General features: G+C 44.0%; 2 protein-coding genes across 2 annotated transcripts; both read right to left on the minus strand.

Moving 5' to 3' along the window:
* Window positions 1-7002: 7002 nt before the first annotated feature.
* Window positions 7003-9047, minus strand: N7510_006617 (cytochrome P450; the record flags this gene model as incomplete). Its single annotated transcript, XM_056978543.1, has 7 exons — window positions 7003-7245; window positions 7301-7481; window positions 7620-7702; window positions 7776-8580; window positions 8645-8740; window positions 8795-8834; window positions 8885-9047. The coding sequence occupies 7 exons, from the start codon at window positions 9045-9047 to the stop codon at window positions 7003-7005; spliced, it is 1611 nt and encodes a 536-aa protein (XP_056834575.1).
* Window positions 9048-12641: 3594 nt separating this feature from the next.
* Window positions 12642-14009, minus strand: N7510_006618 (uncharacterized protein; the record flags this gene model as incomplete). Its single annotated transcript, XM_056978544.1, has 5 exons — window positions 12642-12904; window positions 13064-13235; window positions 13281-13478; window positions 13631-13729; window positions 13923-14009. The coding sequence occupies 5 exons, from the start codon at window positions 14007-14009 to the stop codon at window positions 12642-12644; spliced, it is 819 nt and encodes a 272-aa protein (XP_056834576.1).
* Between the last annotated feature and the right edge of the window lie 1280 nt (window positions 14010-15289).

The following is a 15289-nucleotide window of genomic DNA, read 5'->3' on the forward strand; positions in this document are numbered from 1 at the left end:
TGTTAATTTTATCTTATTATTAGTGTAGTAGTATTAATAGACATGATAAACAGTATACACAGTCCTAAATTTGAATTAAAAAAGTATTTCCTTGCTTTACCAAGAAATACAGCTATAGAGATGACAAATATATATATCTGAGCCACGAAATATGATAAACCTTATAAATCTCATAAATAGGTTTCATATGATTCCAAAAGTACTATTATATCATAAAACCTCATATTAAACTACGGTTGTTGGGATGTTGAGTTGTAAAATATCCCATTTACTATGGTGTTTTGGGCTGACCCAATCATTTGGGTGACCCACTCATCCAGGAAATACGTTATCTAAGTTGTGGTGTTCTGACAAAATCTAAGGTGGCTATAATTTATCAATTCCTCTGGATTCCGAACTTTTGCAACGCCACTGTACGTAACCCCTGGTCCGTGCAGTTAGCGTCTTGGCGATAAAGGGATTGAATTTGAGATCGCGAGTTTGATACATGGCCGGCTATATTATCCGTCCAATAAAAGGGGTTAAGTTTGAGACGGAGAGTTTGATACATGGCCGGCTATATTATCCGTCCAATAAAATAGAGCGCACCATTCATGCCACAGACTGAATTTAACCCATCCAATTAGCTCAAGGGACGTGCTAACTCGACCCCACCTAGCCGCGTGTGACGCGCCACGATTCGACGTTACTCACGTCACTTTTCTGCATTCCCTACCGAAACAAATAGAATTATTAACGCGTACTAAACTATGTCCATAAAAACCAAACCTGATGCGCATCTTAAGTGGCTGTATAACGGTCTCCCACAGGCGTTTGACCTAGAGAGCCTCTGGCTGCGGCCCTGGCGAGCGGATGGTCTATGTCAGGATGCTGGACAGAGTTGTATTTAGGAATCGACAAAATGGGTAACGGGTACGAGTACCTATGGTCAGACTATCTCCGAGTTATAGACAAGACGTAGCTCGAAGAGTTATGACAGGATCAACATCGGGGCTAGCAGAAATACAAAGTTCAGGCCACATGACCAACCAGGGGTCTACCGTGTGGACGGCCATCAGTAGGCAGCGGGGGGGGGGGGGGGGGGGGGGGCAACCACGGGCTCGCATAGTGACACTCTAGCCCTAATCCTAATTCCTCTAACTTTTTAATTCGGCTCCATTACTTTTTGATTCTCTTACGCCTCACGAACCTCAATTCTTCTATTCACATCTTTGACATATAGAGGACCTACTGTATTAATCTTTTGGGCGTGTTGAGTTTATCAACGCAGTATTTTGAGTTCCCCTTGTTTGAGGCTACCCTCAAAAATAAAATATACCCAGGTCGCTTGCTGAAATTTGGACTGATAGTATCTAACTGTTTCCAACGTCATTCACTGCATATTGTGCCTTACTCATGCCGCGACGTAAGTTCTGGATCATCTGTGGTAGAGAATTGGTTGTTGAGCTAGAGGACCTAGAGAGTGGGAGTGTTTATCATCGTCATAGATCAAACCTAGTTACAATCTTCCTAACGGATTTTTATCCTCCTCCTTTTAACTGTGCTTCCTATCCAGGCAGTCGGTGCTGTTTATAACCCCAACATTCTGAAGCGCCGCATTGACATGTTAACTCTAAGGTCGCAGCTGCTGCTTCAATCCTTACAGTCTGTTGAAGTAAGGATTAATTAAAGCTAGGTTATGGCTGGTTAGAAATTCTATGTGCGTTCTTCACGATGGTTGAATGCCAAGATCGCACAGTATGACATTCCATGTTTATTTGATAAGCACACTGCGTATTTGGCTATAGTAATAGATTATGTCCATTGACTAGAGACCCTACAAGAAAAATAAGGAAGAGATCTTGTTTCTCATAGAAGAAGAGTAGCAAATAGATGAGGAGGGCCCTAAAACTGGTAAATACAAATAATAGGCCCTTAGAGCTGTTTTTCCTTTGTAGCTACTAACCATTGTATAAGCCAAGTAAGAATTGTTCATCAAAAGTCTAAGCAAAACTCAACAGCGTCAGACCAGAGGCTTACATGAACATAAGCTTATAGACCAATGCTTCCTGCAACATTACCAACAGCATTAAGCACGGGCCTGAAAGCACCAGCAACAATAGAAGTGGAAGACGGCCCAGATTCATAAGTGCAATCCTATATATATAATTAGTACGTCTTCCATTATCCTCAACCGCATTTACAGAACAACACGTACAATGTTACCAATTTCACCATACTGATATGTGCAAAGCCACGAATATGGGAATGAGGAGCTGACTCCCTGAGGGCATACTCCTTTTGCGGGTCCGAATATGCAGGCGTAGGGGGGAGAATAGTTGTCTATGCCAGTGGAGTCAGGGCTCCCTTGGCAGCACATGTAGAAACTAAGCTCATTAGAAGCAGGTCCGGGAGAATGTCCAGGCCAAGATTCGGTGTCAGGTTGGCTGTGAGGCGGGGCGTCGAAATTATTTGGAGGACCAGCAATAGTTGAAACAATGAAACCACAGAGTGTGGCAATAGTAGAGAACTGCATTATGGTAATTAATGAGGGAATAGAGGATTGAATCAGGGAGTTGAGTTATTTATTTGGAGCAAGGCGGTCTTACTGAAGGTTTAAATAGTTATTGCAAAATGATAGATGTCATTACAAATATGTACATACCTAAGAGAAGAGGGATAAATGATATGCCTGTAGATTTTCTTTAACATACCGACCAGATGAAGGAAACTAGACTTAAATAGGAATAGACATTGATCCACCAAAATACCTGACAGTCAAACAAGAAGTCAGCATTTTGTAGAAATGCAATAGCCACTTTGGGTATGTTTCCTATCTTCTTAGGTCTACTAGCTATGCGCCCTTGAATGGTCCATTCTTGTCTCCTTTACAGAGAGATTGCGCAGGGCCGAGATATTCTGGCAGATTTTGTTCCGCTCGATAACTTTACTTCTGGACTGCTCCGAGGCTTTATTTTCAATCGATACTGAGTTTGACGACCACCCTTTTACCACAACGCAACTCGCGATTTTACCTCGGAAGCAATAACCAGGAAGATTAAATTCCACCTACCTGTCAAGCACGGCTCAACTGGACAATTCATCATCATCACGTGGTTAATTTGACCACCCAAGGGGTCGGCAAGAGAGTAGTAATAAATGATGTGTCGAGTCAATAGTAACCAAACTGTATTTTAGGGAGGATGGGCGAGGAATATCATCTAGGTCTTTCTGAACCATTTTATAGGTCTCTCGTTTAGAATTATCGGCTGTCTAGCCGGCTATCTCTCGATGTTCTGTGGCGTTTCAGGGTCCTATAGATCGTAGCAAAAAACGGGTCCCAGTGAATCCACGGATACCCGAGTACCCGTGCTTCAACTGTTACCCGTCTTCGTTGACGATATCTCACCTATCTCACCTTCCAACCTCATAGATCCAACGACGCCAAGACGGGATGACAGAGCAACACGCTCGTCACTTGCGTGTCTATACTATCGCTCGCGCCACATGAAATGCGACGGGAAGCGACAGTGCTCCAGTCGCTGTACTGAAGGGGGCAAGCAGTGCCAGTATGCTCTATCCCGCCGTGGTGGGCTAGATCGTGCCACCCTCGCAGAGCGGCGCAAACGAGTAGCTGCTACAGCCAATATTATAGTAATCGAAGAACTTAGTCTGCGCTAGCCGATAGATATTCAGCTAGCCTAAGGAGTAGAATTGTCGTCTCAATTCCTTGAGGCGGGCACGTCCAATGGCCATCGTCTGCTCGACGGCATCAATACTAGGGATGCAACATCGGGCACATCATCGCCACTGGCCACTCAAATTTCTCCTCGCGGTCTTTCGAATGATGCCCTGATCAATTGCTACTTCAAGAAGTTCCATACACTCCACCCGTTCCTGCCTCTACAAAACCACCTGATGAAACTATATTAGGACCAGAGCAAGCAAAATACTCTTGTACCCCTAATAGCTATTATTCGCCTTATTGGGTACATTTATAGTACGCGACAATAGTTAGTCTTACTGAAGGACTATGCCGACTCCTGCTTCTCCTAAGTGGTCTAGTGTCGCCTCCTATATTCAGTTGCCCTATTTTGGTATGACTACAAAGCCGAAGCCAAATGGCAAATGGACCAGGCAACTCGCTTAGCTATTGACTTGCAAATGAATCGCTAAGAACTCTCTACGACATAAGGAGCCAGAGATTCCGTCTTATAGGAGTGCTGGAGGAGAACATAGTGGACCCTATACATCGTGGATGCCTCCTATACAGGAACTTAAGGAACCATAAATTTCTAAGTTGTAGATATAGAATCTACCGTGGGGTTGTCTTACGAAGAGAAAGAATACTAGTCGGGTGTATATATAGCAAATGGAACTTTACGGCCACTTCCAGATAACTAACTGACTTCATCACAGGATATTCCAGAACCAAAAACCATATAAGATTAGGAAAATCGGGAATTTGCTCTAGATAATCTTGAGCTCTCGTCTTTCGCATATTTCATTGGCGCTATAAGATACATAACATTCATAGTATCCACGGCCCTAAATATTGCGATGAAGACTCGATGCATGTAATTCAAACTGCTGACTCGATATTGAATAGGTGGCTACTTTTATTACCAAAAAGCCGCAAGCAAATCATAAGCAAGACAGGGGAGGTCAATGAGCTCGTGTTCTAAGCCTATTTGCTCATTCTGTGTAAGTGCCTTAGTGATATTTCTCTAATGGCTGGAAAAAGGGCGATTCTAACAATCTATAGAACAACAATCTGCGTATACCGACCATTCTCGAACCTCAGATTTAATCCCATGGAAGATGTCTCAAGCTGCGCTTGAGAGCTACCACCAGATAACCCTACAATAGACCTCATCAATGTTCACGCTATGTGCGTTTTACGCTTAGTCGAGTCCGGGATACGTCTCCTAGCGTTGCCGGTCCGGCAATTCCACCACACGCCCTTCGTCACTTGCATGACTAGCGAAGGCACGCTTGCGTTGCTGTCAGCATGTAACTTTCTGTTGAAAGGAAAGATATGATGATCGCCAGGAATCGGATTCGAATGTCATTTGGATGCCTCAAAGAATTGGGTGAAGTATGCCCGAGAACGGCGAGAATTGTGCGAGAGATTCAGACAATCGCCCACCATGTTTTAGGATTGCTATCCAAAGCATCAAGCGACAGTATAAATTCCAGCAAGGTACAGCCTCTTTCTGGAGGCAAAGGCCTGGGAAGCATGAGATCAGAGGCTGATACATTGAGTGAAAGTCTCGACATGCTTCCTTCCCTGGGGGCTATCGACGGTCTCGTCGGGTGGTACGACTTTGGTCACCTTAACCAGAATATTCCATAGGATATGAGTAATCTTTCATCATTTTTATGGCGTAACGATAACTAAAATATTAGTATGTAGGATCATTCAAAACCACGAACGGAGTCAATGATTGGAAAGTATCAGAATTGCATGATTCTATTCCGAGTATAGTAATCTAAAAAGCTTTCAAATAACGGCTCTCTCATTCCAACAAAATCAATCGCAACCTTTTGTTCCCAGTTGCTATTTCGAGTATACACCTAAACCTGTTCCGCCCGTCTCTTCGAAAGGAAAGGAACTGACCACCAATGAGTTGGCAGAGCCTGTATCGATCATTCTAGCTGCCTGACTCAGTCTATCAGCATTAGGAGAGACCATAAAATGCATACACACAGGATAATGTCGGACATCCCGTGGCTTGCTCTTTCCGTTTGAGTGCTCACTCCCTCGCTCCCTGAGCAAAATTGAGCACGGCGCTGAGCGCCCTGATCTGCTTACGGATCGTGTCATAGCTACATCTGTTCCCTCAGTACTCACTGTTTTCCTTGATTCGCTCACTGAGCCGCTCTGCGGCGCCCTAAAGCATATTCGCCAATAAATTGCACATCGCTAGTTTCATTCCTGTGCAACATTTTCCCCTTGGAGTCGCTCGTATTCTCCCTATCAATAAGAATCTGGCGTCAGCAATGTGTCTCTTGTTGAACTTACAACCTACCTCTTACCTCAATGGCGGAATTTGCGGTAGATCCTGTTCGACAAGCCTGTTAATCCCTCGATACCCTGCGGTTCTATAGCTGGTTACACTGGTTTTTCGAATCTGTGATTATTCTCTGTCCAGTAGCGATGTGAATAACAATCATAGGCTTTTTACATATCTACCTGCAATTGTCAAACATCAATTGTTCTTAGTGTTAAAGCATTCCGGTTCAATTCACTGTATTCAGTCTGGTCTAGCAACAACCAATTCTAATTTTCATGACCCATATTCTGGGGCTATGTTACGCTCTTAGGAATACAGAATCGTCTACGAGTCCTTCATCTGCTGAACACCAGAGTAATTGGATGAAGGCGTTTGAAAATCCATAGCTTTGCCCTATGACTTTTCCATGCTAGTCTTATTCTCTTTGCGCCAGATGGCCTGGTATCATCAACATGATCGACGTTGGACCCCAGGGGTTTTGCTCCTAAAAACCTTCGTAGCACATGTGGAGTGAGGTCTATCGAGTGGTAACCTCTTCACATCCTGCGGTTTTTCATCTTTGCATCTTTTTCCTGAATACATGTTCGTTGTTTGTCAATAAACAAAGTGATAACAAAAATCCGGAATTTATATGATCTATAATTGTCATCTATTTATTTCCAAATTATAGTATTCTCACTTGATTCATTGTATCCATTCTTTTCTTCTTTAAGAATAACAAATTTTCTCCTCCAATTAAGCGATGACAATCTTCTTGGCCATGTTCTGTTCCTATGAATATAGCCTTGTTTAGGGACGGGTAACTTGTTTTTTTATCATGTTGAATTGGGCCTCGGCCAGGATCAGAATATTTTTTTTGCAATCCAGCACTGACCAAAAATACACAATTGAAGGCCGTTGGGAAATAAAGTAATACCACATGGTAGTCACAATAGATCCCCAAAATGTTGATCTCCTCGAACTCCTTTTGGCGAAGATCTTGATTAATTAATCCCGTATAGGGAGGTTAATCCTCATAAGTCTCAAAGATATCCTGAGCTTCTTGAAGTTCCCGGTAGATCACAGTACCATGATCCTTTGAACGTAGAGACAAGGTGACGGGAAATGGTTTTGGTGCTGTGAGAAAGCCATCTGTCCACTTGGTTCGAATATCGTCGTCAATATCTTCCGCGTTTAGGTGTAATCCAGTTCGAGTATCTCTGCCAGCGCGAATATCGAATGCCCAAATAACTTTAGCAATGTTAATTCGCTGTAGTTGATTAGCAAAAAGCACCTGGTATTCATGAACAAGACAAGAGATATACCAGAGAGTTCTCGGCGAGGTGAGATCCAGGGCAAATCCGTCTCCCTGCGCCAAAAGCGTATGTCTTTCTAATACCAGCGGTCTCGTTTAGGCCTGGTTTGAGTCCGAGCTCATTTTGCTCAAATCTCTCGGGTATAAACTTATCGGGGTCATCATAACATTCCGGATCATGGTGAATAGCCCTGAGAAATTAGCCCACAGACGTTAGTTCACTGTTATTCAACCCACGGAGAGATTGCTATACCATGTGTTTGCCAGGAATGTAGTCCCTTTGGGGAAATGATATCCTTGATACTCATCATCTATCATTGTAAGCACACTCGCCCATCGTTTTCTTTGTTTCAAGCATTCGAAGGAGCATTAACTGTACCTTGAACCAGTGTATGCGGAATACCGCCTGCGGCTACAGGTCTCCAGCGTAAAATCTACTCATAATGATTAAATGACGAGCAAGTACAAAGAGGGAGAGAACAGACCTCGGAGACGCAGCATTTGATGTACGGTAGCTGTGCTAGATCCTCAAAATTAGGAGACCTTTGCTTCCCACAAAGCGCATCAACATGCTTCTGCGCTTTCTGTAGCACGTGGGGATACTTCACCATAGCCAGAAGAAAGGAAAGCAGAGTCGACGACGTGGTGTCGGATCCACCTTCCATGAGTACTCCGCCAATATATGCAATATGCTCATCATCCAGAGAATACTTTTGTCGGAAAGATTCATCAAGTAACTGATCCATAAAACAGTTCCGTTTAATGCCTCGCGTCCGGCGGTCTTTGACGTCTTCCAGAAGCTCAAAGTATAGTCGTCGCTGCTCTGTTCGAATTCGGTACGCCCATCGACGCCAAGGGGTTAGAAAGTTCGGCAGGCTCTTCAGGATAGGAAAAACATCAACTGGTGGTGTTGCAGCTGTATCAAGAATCGCTGTGAATTGATCCTGAACTTTGTAGAGGCGCATGATATTCCGATGATGAAATTCCGGTCCGCGGACTCCAAAGACAGAGGAGAGTATCACCGCCGTGGAGTACCGACGGATATGATCGTAGTACCGCTCTGGTGATTGGTCTAGTTGATGGAGTGTCAAGACTGCTTCTGCTGCCTGTAGCGGTCGGAGGGATCCCACGGCAGTAATGCTGAGGATTGCTTGATAGATTCTCCTCTGCTCCCGCCACGCCTGACCATAAGGCATGAGCAGTAAATGAACATTATCGCGTGTGATGATTTCGGTGCCAATGTGATTTGGGGGTCGGCTCGAATAGATGGCGCCCCGTTTGTCGAATAATCTAAAGTTACGGATCGTGTCAATGTCAAGTGCTAAACCAAAACCGAAGAACAGGGATTGCTCACTCTCTGATATCTTTTGCTTTATTGAGAATAACCATGTCCGTAGGTCCCATCTTAACGGAAACGATCGGGCCGTATTTTATCCCCCATTCTTGAAACCTGGACGTTGGTCAGTATCAATCGATAGGTTGAATCCGGCATCCAGATTCGTACTTTAAAAACGCCTTGGTGGATGGGACTTGGTGCAAATTTCCTAATTACTGGTTAACTTGTTGCATTCGGAAAATAATGGGCCCATGTTACCTAGGAATGGTACTACTGGAGGTCCAGGAGGGAGGAATGGTGAGCGCTGGGTGGAGAGAGCAAATCGCAGGGTCTTCCAAGCAACCCAGGCAACCCCAAAGCATAGCAGCCAAGGGACTAACTTGATGAAATTTCCGTTTGCCATATCATCGAATTGATACATCTTGTAAATACTCTGCCTCACAAGAGGATTTAGGGTACATAAATATATACTTCCACCCTGCTGCTGGACGCGGAAGATCCCCACATGCTCCGTTGTGAGATGGCGGGGTGAAGGTGGATACCGAATGCGGGGTATGGGGTATTCACCCCGAAGAACCACTAAGTCGACAAACCTTTCCGTCTGGTGATCTCCAAAATTTCCACATACATTATTAGCCGACCCCTTCATTTACGAAGCTAGACCATTCACTTGATGCGGAGGGGTGGGATGAGTGACATACCAACCTATATGTCTTTTTGTTTGCTATCGTAATCTTTCTGATTTCCGCTTAGTGCCTAGCCCTCGCCGCTTTTTGCCTATTGTGTAGAAATTGGCACGCTTCAGGCGATCAGGGATCAAGGATTATTGTGTAATAACAAGGATTTGCATGTCTTCGATAGCAATTCAAAGGCGAGCAGTCAATACGGAATCCAGAAATATTTCTTGTCTTTCCTTTCACTTGCTATGGAGCAATCAACATCTAGAATTTCTAAGCTGCGTTGACATCCTAAGGTTTGAATAAGGCCATGTCAAATCATGATACACACCGCTAGTATTCACGGTAAAAAACATCCAGATGGTTGGGACAGTCATGAGAAAAGCAAAAGAGAATTTGCCCACGTCGGTGTCAAAGAAACGATTATTCAGTATCGATACTTGCTATTTACCAGATTTGGCAATTCCGTAATTTCGTCCTTTTCCAATTTTGCGGGTTCCCGGCAGATAACTAAGACTTGGCGAATTTTTGGCGTAGGTGACGCCGGTGTCTCCCGAAAAGATGCGGGGGTAATGATATACCACTCATTCTACAGTTGCTTTAATCACTGACAAATCCTGCAGTTCAATTGTGCCATCTCTCTCGTCTTCCCCAGATCCTTCTTTCCCTATTAACAATTCTAGTAAAAGTGCTCTTGGTATACACACATACACTTTGTGCGACGCCACTTTGCGTCGGCAGGATCGTTTCTTGCGGCACATGGATTTACGGATGTCCCCATAGATCCGGCACCATACATGTGCCAAGAAATAGACTAACTAGCAATACAACAGATAACGCAAGCCGTCCCTTTAAATGTGAATGTGGACATGCGTTTAAGCGCAAGTGTGTTTATCTCCTTTGCATCTGATGACTTTTCTAACGAGTTTGAACAGATATTCGCGCAAAAGACACTCTAGTTCATGCCTAGTTAGCTTAGAGAGCAACTAAACCATATTGAAACTCTCTCCTTCGAAAGAAAGAAAGAGAGGGACAGCATGTGACCAGTGTTACAAGCTCAAGAAGGGCTGCAGCTCAGGCTGTCCATGCGCATCATGCAAATCCAGGAACAAAGTATGTTCTTATAATCGACGAGACCCATTCCGCGCGATGCACGGGCCAAAAGCACAGCACAGTATCCGCGAAAAGGGGCGGAGACTATCCCCTCTCCAGCGGTAGAATCGAATGTAGATGTTCTGTCTAGACAGCAAAAAGAAACAGACCCAACCGGGGTGGGTATTATGCCTCCTGTCGCAGGACCTGAGTCCGCGGATATACTTCCTTATGGCATCGAGTTTCCCTTTCATTGGTCTTCTACTAACCATAACCCCTTTTCTGATTGGGATGACTTGAAGGTGTTATCAAAAATGTTAGGATCACCCTCTGCTGCCAATGTTTCGTCTTTACATATTCATTTCAAAGCACCTCCGAAACCCGACTACCTGAAACGAAGGACAAGCTCTTTTGGGCCGGCAAGCTCCTTTTAATGTATAACAAACGATCAAAGACAAACCGTGAACTCAATCATCATACACTACGGCCATGCCTAATGGGACAGCCTTGTGTCGGAGATTTCCGTGGTGTGCTTGAAGAACACGCTTTTTCCAAATACATAGTATTCCATGACCGAGAATTGCTCCGGACCGTTTTACATGGACGAGTATTGAACTTCTCAGAATGCTGAAAAATAGTTATTCATGTACTATGGTCCACCTTTTCGAAGGTGCATGCTTTCGACTTTTTGCACCACATAATCTTGGTTGCTTTTTCGACCTGTTTGGACGTTGTAGTACCCAAACTGCCCAATCATCTACAAGCCCTGTTTCGGCGTACAGGCTATATCTGAGATGTTTTTCACAAATATCAATTTGATAGAAGCCATTCTACTTCCGCACGAGGCCGATAATGACTTTGCCAGGCTGCTTCTGAACCGTGTGGCAGAAGCTGCCTTTGCAAAAAGACCATTCCCTGGAATTCTGTATCAAGGAGCTTCGATCTCTCAGACAGATAATCAGTCACACTAAAATTGAAGAGAACATCTGTTTCAAGGAACAGCCCTTTAAGAATGTTACAAGGCTCTCAGGACAAAACAGTTGCCCCTGCAGATGGTAAATCTAGCATCCGCCGAGGAGACTAAAAGTCTGTGTGGAGGTAGATGTCGTAATTCAGAGGAAAGTTACACTTATTTCAGCGGAAATACGGGAGACTGTATACACAAAGAGATGACCAAGTTTATTTTCAATCAGCTCGGTGCTTCGTCTAGATATATTAGGAATTATTTCCGTTAGGTGGCTTTGTTCTTGATCCGCACCAGCCTCATATCACAACTGTAGAGATTCCTTTGAAATGGTAGACCAGCTGCTTTATCCTACCGTGACAAATGAGGAATTGTTTAATGCACAGAAGTTTGGCCGTCCCGTAACATCAATAGCGTCGGGGCAACGTCTAGTAAGATGTTGATAAATGCGACACACTTTTAAGGCAATTAGCTTCTTAAAAGCATTAAAAAGATCGATTCAACACCAGGTTGGATTCTGGGGCATCTATCACTCCAGCTATATTAAGTCAATCAAGACTGCAGCGAGTGAATCTAAAATTGGCATTTATCGAATATACAGTATCCTGCCTACAGGAGGCCATGTCCGCCACGCCCTGGTCACTCATTCAATTTTTAGCTCCACTCTTTGCATCCAAATCATATTGAATGATCCGTATCGAAAATGCTGCCGCGAAAAGAAGTTCGGACAACTTTTAGGGGAATCACTTAAATATAGTGTGCCGATTTTAACTAAGACCTTTTTTAATTGATAAGCAGAGCCCACGCACAGATGTGAGGTCAGGGTATTGCGTTATATTCACAGCATGCCGGCGGATTTGCGTAATGCGCCCGGTTGAATTTTGAGATATAATTGTGCCGTCCTGATGTACATATATCATACCATTGATAATTTAGCCATTAATAAAATGTAACCGCGCATGACGGGACTGCGCTTGACGGGACCGCGTTTGGCATCACTGTTATTTAAGACTGCGTTTGAAGACTGCGTTTGACAGGTGACACAGGACATAGACTGTTGTAGATAAGTAGAAACTCTTCTTCTGTCTCTTCGCCCCTTTCTCAACTTGGATCTCCCGTCGACCAGAGCACTCAAATTGAATTCTTGTCCGCTTTCTTTTTTGATCTGTCAACCGGTCACATAAAAGACATATGGTCACATTTATCATCTACCCAGTGTAACGGATAGATTGTTGTTTCGAGCTTATTGAGAGGACTGTGTCTCCCCAGCAACGTTTCGGACTCACTGCTTCAGATATTCATCCAATTTCACTGCATTATCAAGCCGTGCAACAATGCCAATGTATCCATCAGTCCTAATTACTGCCAGTGCGCCCTGTGCGGGGTCCACTCCGTAGACCTTAGTAAGTATCATCCAGAGTAGCTCCGTCATAGAAACACAACTCCGCCTGCTGCTCCACACGAGCAGGGACATCATCCTACTGAAACGATCGATGGAGCCCAGGGTGTAGGACGGTCTGTTCAATGATTGTAGGGGGAAACTGACTAGTTAGTTGTGTGATTGCGTTAAGTGATAGCATAGAAAATGCTATTTCGGTCCAGAAGGTCTGCCGATGTGAGACACAAGATATGGAAACGACCTCTTGAAGGTGTATTCTTGTTTCGCTTTAACTATAGGTCCTCCTCTATAAGGGTGGCTCTTACTATCATGAATATCCCTCTCCGATCTATCAGCATGTCGTAGCACTCTAACATTCAATAGTCTTCGTTCTAGTCGGAGAATTCCGGATAGATAGTCCGTTCTTATTATGGGGTTGCTAAGACTATCTAGGCCGTCTCGGACTACAATCAAGTTCTCGGAGTACTCGATACATAGCTACTGGTGAACCTATTTCTACGGCTGAAGGTCTGCTGAAACTACTCTTAGGTAAGACTCTCTTTTGCCCTTGTCTTGCCAGAGAACATAGTTGAGAATTTCCGGTCGAAGTGGATGAGTTGCTAGGCAATTTCGTGTCGCTCGGTTTAATATGTGTGGAGCAAAGAAGTTAGGTTTTCGCTTGTTGATAGGGTGACAGTCCATTGATGTGGTAGGCCAATTTCTAGCAGAACTTGCAGGAGTCTATCATAGAGACATTCATGTCTTAGCCGGCCTGATGAGGTTGAGATTGTTAGTCATTTAGTTAACAATAGGTATATTCGTACCGGTACATAATTTAGGAGTATAAGTATGATAGGCTATATAATTAGGATTTATTGTTAGCTTTTCAACACGATATTGGCTAAGGGAGAAGTACTATCACCAGCCATAAACACCGGAGCGGCTCCTTTAGAATTCTTCGCAATAAACTTAGGTAAAACCCACTGTCCAATCTAATACGCTACTCACTAATAAACGGTACCTTCCTTTAGCCAGATATAATACGGCTACATTGCATTAACGGCCTGCTTCAAGATCCCTTCTAGAGTGATCTTGCTCCTCTGCTCTCTAGTATTTTAAGATTTGATATAATTCGCTCCGTTTGGTACCTAGTCGCTGTCTAGGGCTACTATATCTGGGACATACACATAAAGGCGAGTAAGGTATTCCCCTATAGCGATCTTCTCTCGCACAATAACCATCACTAAACAGGTAGGGGAGTATATAGCACATATTCGCCGGATATTAGAGGAATTCTGTATCAGCCACTAGATCCACGACACCCTAGATATAATACAGCGACTCGCTTTCTAGCTATAGACCCATATACTGCCGGACCACGGAGTGCGCACCATCAACACTAGCAAGATATTTCGTTCTTACCACCTTTTCCACGCCGCTAGTACCCATAATAACAAGAACCAGGAACTCCTCGTCCTGCTCATTAATCCGCACGTCCACATTAGTATCGCGAAAAATACCCCTCTTTGAATACCTCATTCAATCCATCCCTATAATACGTTCAGTACGCCCCTAATGAATAGTAGCTTCATAGGGGAATCGCACCAGAGATAGAACTTCCGGAACCATAGTAGTGCGTTCAATTGCCTTTTTCGTGTCGGTGGAAGTGTTCTAGAACGCGAATTGCCACATTTGGCATACTTCTCTGTCGATCTCGTCGGAGATCCCTAGATTCTTGAATACTTCCATTGTGCGGGGCTATAAGCCATACTTGGCCTGATTTCAGGGTGTTAGGCTTCCAGTCGATGTATAGGAGGGATTTGTCGTTTAGGCCATAGCGGGCAAGAAGGAGATTAGGATTAGTCCGGCTAGTCCTGCCTGTGATGAGATATATTCGTGAGATTTGGGAGCGATAAAAGCAAGAGGTCGTGAGTTGAGGGACATACTCCGACGATGACAACTTCATATATTTCTCTATTTTTATCTTTAAGCGAGAATAAAAGTGTCAATCGAGGAAGTGCTGGTGCAAAAGACGGAAGGACACGTTGGTTTCATGAAGAAGGAGCATACTCTGTAAAGATCGGCATCTTTCTGTACGACAAATCTGTTAAGGAGGAAGGTGAAAGGTATTCTGGATTGGTATTGTCTTCTTTATATTCTATTTACACTTCAAGATATCTATACTACTACCCTCTCCCCTCGGTTGTGATAATTATTTTGCCTATGGGAAAGGGCCTCTATCCCCACTGGCATTTTTTGCGGGGTGCTTGGAGCTCTGTTTGTCTCAATAAAAAATGGTTTGGATGATGAACTGGCCCTATGATGCGACGTGCAAATGTGGCGTGCACGCGGCTTTCATCAAAACTTTCCTGATATTCCTCCCTAGATTTTGGGCCTACATGGGTGGACCCTCACCCCGTTGGAATACGTATGTGGCTTGCGGGGTATAGAGAAGGCGATTAAACACGTCAACAAATGTTATTCCTCATACAAGTTTTACAGAGTGAGCATTTCATAAGATCACCTACCAAGGGCCGTGGGTAGCATTTTTG

Source organism: Penicillium lagena (genome assembly GCF_028827675.1).
Source record: "Penicillium lagena strain IBT 129212 chromosome Unknown utg000003l_segment0_segment0, whole genome shotgun sequence".
Lineage (NCBI taxonomy): Eukaryota > Fungi > Ascomycota > Eurotiomycetes > Eurotiales > Aspergillaceae > Penicillium > Penicillium lagena.